General features: G+C 37.2%; 1 protein-coding gene across 2 annotated transcripts; it reads left to right on the top strand.

The window, feature by feature from the left end:
- Positions 1 to 1,259: 1,259 nt before the first annotated feature.
- Positions 1,260 to 2,850, top strand: LOC105505661 (profilin-2). 2 transcript variants are annotated; one of them, XM_011933565.1, is made up of 2 exons: positions 1,260 to 1,730; positions 2,561 to 2,850. In XM_011933565.1, the coding sequence occupies exons 1-2, from the start codon at positions 1,321 to 1,323 to the stop codon at positions 2,715 to 2,717; spliced, it is 567 nt and encodes a 188-aa protein (XP_011788955.1). In that variant the 5' UTR covers positions 1,260 to 1,320; the 3' UTR covers positions 2,718 to 2,850. The 2 variants fall into 2 exon arrangements, with proteins under 2 accessions (XP_011788955.1, XP_011788964.1); XM_011933574.1 differs by lacking the exon at positions 2,561 to 2,850 and having other exon boundaries at positions 1,260 to 2,511.
- The last annotated feature ends 1,894 nt before the right edge of the window (positions 2,851 to 4,744 follow it).

Below are 4,744 nucleotides of genomic sequence, written 5' to 3'. Positions count from 1 at the left end.
AATATCCTCCAATATTTCCTTTGAGAAGCATGCTGGTGCTCAAAAATTTTTTCTTTTGGAGCACTTCAGATTTTAGATTTTTGGATTTGGGATCTCAACCTATACTATATGAGATATAGATGATAAAAGAATTAGTGCATTGGATGATGTACCTGAAAGAATTACCCATATTGCAACAGTACAATACCAATACTAACAAGAGAGAAGATAAGGAGTGAAGAGATGCAAAATTCAAAGGGATGGCTGAGAAAAATCCAGCATTTTAACAGACAAATATTCTTAAATTCAAGAAAATCAATGAATAACAAGCATGATAAATGCAAAAGACGTAAACCTCTAAACACATTCTAATCAAGTTGCAGAGTACCACTCGTATAGAAATATATAGAAATGAGCTTAAATATCACCAGTGAAGAAAGACCAGACTGAATGACACTTAGATTAGCAGCAGGTATTTAAACCATAAGGGAAGTAATAAAATGGTAAATACTATCAATGAGTTGAGAAAAAACAAAAGTCAACTTAGAATTGCATGGCCTGTGAAATTTTCATAAAGGAATTAGGATAAAATAATGATGTTTTCAAAACAAAACAAAGAAACAAACAACTGGGAGTTTAGTACTAACAAAACCATAGAAAAAGGAACTTCTAAATTACATATTTTGGGATTAAAGAACATGTTCCCATAATAAAGGCCTGAGATACAAGAAGCAATAGTGAGAAAATTTGAAAGTAGCAAATATTTTGATAAGTCCATAAAATATCACTGACTACATAACAACATCAGCAACAATAATATCTAATTGTTGGAGATAAAATAAGAAAAACATCAAGATAAGAATAAAATATTGACCAGTGATGATGAGCTTTTTTTCGTATGTTTTTTGGCCACATAAATGTCTTCTTTTGAGAAGTGCCTGTTCGTATCCTTCTCCCACTTTTTAATGGGATAAAGAAAATGTGGAATATATATATACAAGCTTGTAATCCCAGCACTTTGGGAGGCTGAGGCGGGCGGATCACCTGAGGTGGGGAATTCAAGACCAGCCTGGCCAACATGGAGAAACCTCACCTCTACTAAAAACACAAAATTAGCCGGGAATGGTGGGGCATACCTGTAATCCCAGCTACTGGGGAGGCTGAGGCAAGAGAATCTCTTGAACCCGGGAGGCAGAGGTTGCAGTGAGCCGAGATGGCGCCATTGCACTCCAGCCTGGGCAACAATAGCGAAGCTCTACCTCAAAAAAAAAAAAGATGGCCGCTACCGCCGCCGCGCCTGCTGCTCCTCGCCGTCCGCGCTGCAGTGCGAAGGGCTCGAAGATGGCCAGTTGGCAGAGCTACGTGGATAACCTGATGTGCGATGGCTGCTGCCAGGAGGCCGCCATTGTCGGCTACTGCGACGCCAAATACGTCTGGGCAGCCACGGCCGGGGGCGTCTTTCAGAGCATTACGCCAATAGAAATAGATATGATTGTAGGAAAAGACCGGGAAGGTTTCTTTACCAACGGTTTGACTCTTGGCGCGAAGAAATGCTCAGTGATCAGAGATAGTCTATACGTCGATGGTGACTGCACAATGGACATCCGGACAAAGAGTCAAGGTGGGGAGCCAACATACAATGTTGCTGTCGGCAGAGCTGGTAGAGCATTGGTTATAGTCATGGGAAAGGAAGGTGTCCACGGAGGCACACTTAACAAGAAAGCATATGAACTCGCTTTATACCTGAGGAGGTCTGATGTGTAAGCAGCCTCTCCCCATCTACCTAGCAACTGTCTTCATCAACAACCCTAATTATGGTCACAATGCTACCAAACTATAGATGGTAGCTAATTTTTCTTTACCTATTTTCTAACGTCATGATTCCTGTTTGCCCAATGGATCATTTGTATGTTAACCACTGTATGTAACCAACCCTTATCTGGCAACATAATTGCAGCACAATAATGATTTGCATGATACCTTGAAATTGGGGGGAGGGGGCATGCCAAGTTGGGCATCACTTTGTCTTAGCAATTAATGGGATATTGATTACTAAAATAAGTTAATATTAAGCAAGGTGCCGGTTGTACAATCTCTGATCAATGTCTTTTCAGCACTTTGAGCATTTACTTGGCTCATTTAGTCTTCCTTTTGTAGCGCATGGTTGGGAGGAAAAAGTGCATGCATCTTTCCTTCACTCTTCTCTTTTTCCCACCCCACCTCCCTTCGCACATAGGCATTTGGTTTGCTTCCATCTTTTTTTATGCAGTGCCTGTTTTTTTTAACCAATTAATATCCCTTTTGTTGATGAGCTATTGAGAGCTGCAGTAGTTTGCTTTTAGTATTGTTGTTGCACTTGAGACAAACCTTTATTCATAGTGTCTACAGGACATATGAAGAGTGCAATGGCAAAACAAGAGCAAAAAGCACTTCCTCCCATGACCTTACAGTAACCATACTGATTGACTCCCCAGGGACATTCCATCATTGCAATAGCTCAGATTTTTATTCCTGTCTTTTTCTTTGCACACCAGCTCTACTCTTTAGTAAAATTGTAAAAGGCTGCCATTATGGACATTAGGTATCCCAACATAACCATCTGGAGTGTGTCTAGTTTGTTCTTCATAGGACCAATTTTTATTTGCAGCTTGAGTTTTTATATGAAGTTGCATTATTGTGGACTTGGCTGTCTTGTGATGAATTTTTTTCATATGTATTCTGTGCCATACTATTGTTAAAATGAACTGTTGCTATTGTGAGATGGATTTTAACTGACCTATTAAGGGTTTCTTTCGAATGGCACTACTTTAGGGACATTCTAGTATTTGCTTCTATTGTTTGGGCCTTGTGGATAATGTACAGATTTAAAAACAAAACAAAACAAAACAAAAAAAGATGAATTCATGTCCTTTGCAGGGGCATGGATGAAGCTGGAAACCATCATTCTCAGCAAACTGACACAGGAACAGAAGACCAAATACCACATGTTCTCACTCATAAGTGGGAGTTGGAACAATGAGGACACATGGACACAGGGAGGGGAACATCACACACTGGGGCCTGTCAGGGGGTGTTATGTAGCCCATAGGGAGGGATAGAATTAGGAGAAATACCTAATGTAATTGATGGGTTGATGGGTGCAGCAAACTACCATGGCACATGTATATCTAGGTAACAAACCTGCACATTCTGCACATGTATCACAGGTCTTAAAGCATAATAAGAACAAAAAAGAAAAAAAAGAATAAAATATTGAAAGCCACCAATATACAAACCAGGAGATGGTTCGGAAGATTATATACATTTAAGTGTCTTTTTTCTTTTGTAGGTAAAAGTTAAAACAACAGATTAACTTCAAACTATATTAAGTGTAACTCTTCAAATATCTCATGTTACCACTAAAAAGAGTAGTGCTTGCAAAATGTGAAAATTGGAAAGGAGAATAAAAAAAGTAGCCTGGAAAGTAATGAAGTTAGATTTTACCTTAAGAAGTTGGAAAGAAATTATAAACATTAGGAAAGTAGAATAAATTACACTATAAGCTTTTGAACAGAACTTAATGAAATAGAAAGAAAAATACAGTAGAGCTTCAACAAAACTGAAAGTTGGCTTTCTAAAAAGATGAATAAGATCAACAAACCTTTAGCAAGGCTAATGAAGATTTAAAATGACCCTAAAATTTGCGAGACAGATAAAACTGAGGGATAATGTAAATACTTCCCTGGACTTTACCAGCTAAGGTCTATATCCCTTCAATTCTTTTCTTCAGATGAAAATATTTAATAACTGTTTCTGCTCAATAAAATTTAAGTATGCCACAGAATCTAACATTACACTGCATTTAAAGGTACAATAAGTATTAATAATATGGAAACTGAATATTGTAGATTAAAAATTGCCAAATAATAAATAAATTTATCTTTAGATTTCCAGTTCTAAAATTGCTTAAGGTTTCAGCTTTCTGGAGGTAAATGAATTAGTTTTACTTATTTAAGAAAGTCAAAATTTCAGCCAAATAAATATTTGTTAAAGTGTTTCAGAAATCATGAAATATTTAAAGAGATTTCTCTCTGGTAGTTCCCAAAGAAATTACCCGGTCAAATTTCAGGGAAGATGTGAAACTATCAGATTTGTAGAAAAAATAGGATCTGTAAAAGAAGGCAATGACGGAAAAAAATAATTAAAAACTCTAGGAAGAAAAGATACAAATGAAAACTTATCTCCTTCACTGCTAGTTTAAGTTATACTTTTGTCAAATTAAGTCAGAAATTACTGGATTCTCCAAAGAGGAGAAAAGAAAAACAGGAGGTTTTGCGATGGTATTTTCCAGGAATGCTAAAAATATGATGCTCCACCATTCCCTTCATTCCACCAACCAAATGTTCTGTTTTCCTGTCTAGGGCAGATATAAGGCAGAACACATCTGGAAGGTTTTTCCTGCTCTGATTTTTTGGTGTTTTCTTTTAATCTTTGTCTTAAATAAATCTGAAATATTGAGAAATTAGAAGAAATGATAGAAACGTGTAGGTATGCTTTGTGGCTAGCAGCAGTGCTCAAATTTTAACATAAAATGCATTGGTTTTATAGTTAATATCCAAATTACTCATAATAAGTGAGTTTTAGAGCCTATTAAGCAGAGCTCAATTAAACACGCTAGCAAAAGGAGACATTTCTTTCTTTTTCTTTTTTTTTTTTTTTTGAGGTGGAGTCTCGCTCTGTCGCCCGGACTGGAGTGCAGTGGCCCGATCTCAGCTCACTGCAAGCT

This window comes from Colobus angolensis, unplaced genomic scaffold, assembly GCF_000951035.1.
Source record: "Colobus angolensis palliatus isolate OR3802 unplaced genomic scaffold, Cang.pa_1.0 Scaffold10, whole genome shotgun sequence".
In the NCBI taxonomy this organism is placed as follows: Eukaryota; Metazoa; Chordata; class Mammalia; order Primates; family Cercopithecidae; genus Colobus; species Colobus angolensis.
This window is presented reverse-complemented; position numbering and strand designations above follow the sequence as displayed.

What these genes read in the sequence shown, in the direction of transcription:
- LOC105505661 (XM_011933565.1), top strand. Translation starts at nt 1,321, where the DNA reads ATGGCCAGTTGGCAGAGCTACGTGGATAACCTGATGTGCGATGGCTGC. An exon ending in CTCGCTTTATACCTGAGGAG is followed by an intron (nt 1,731 to 2,560) that starts GTCTGATGTGTA and finishes TATGGACATTAG; the next exon opens with GTATCCCAACATAACCATCT.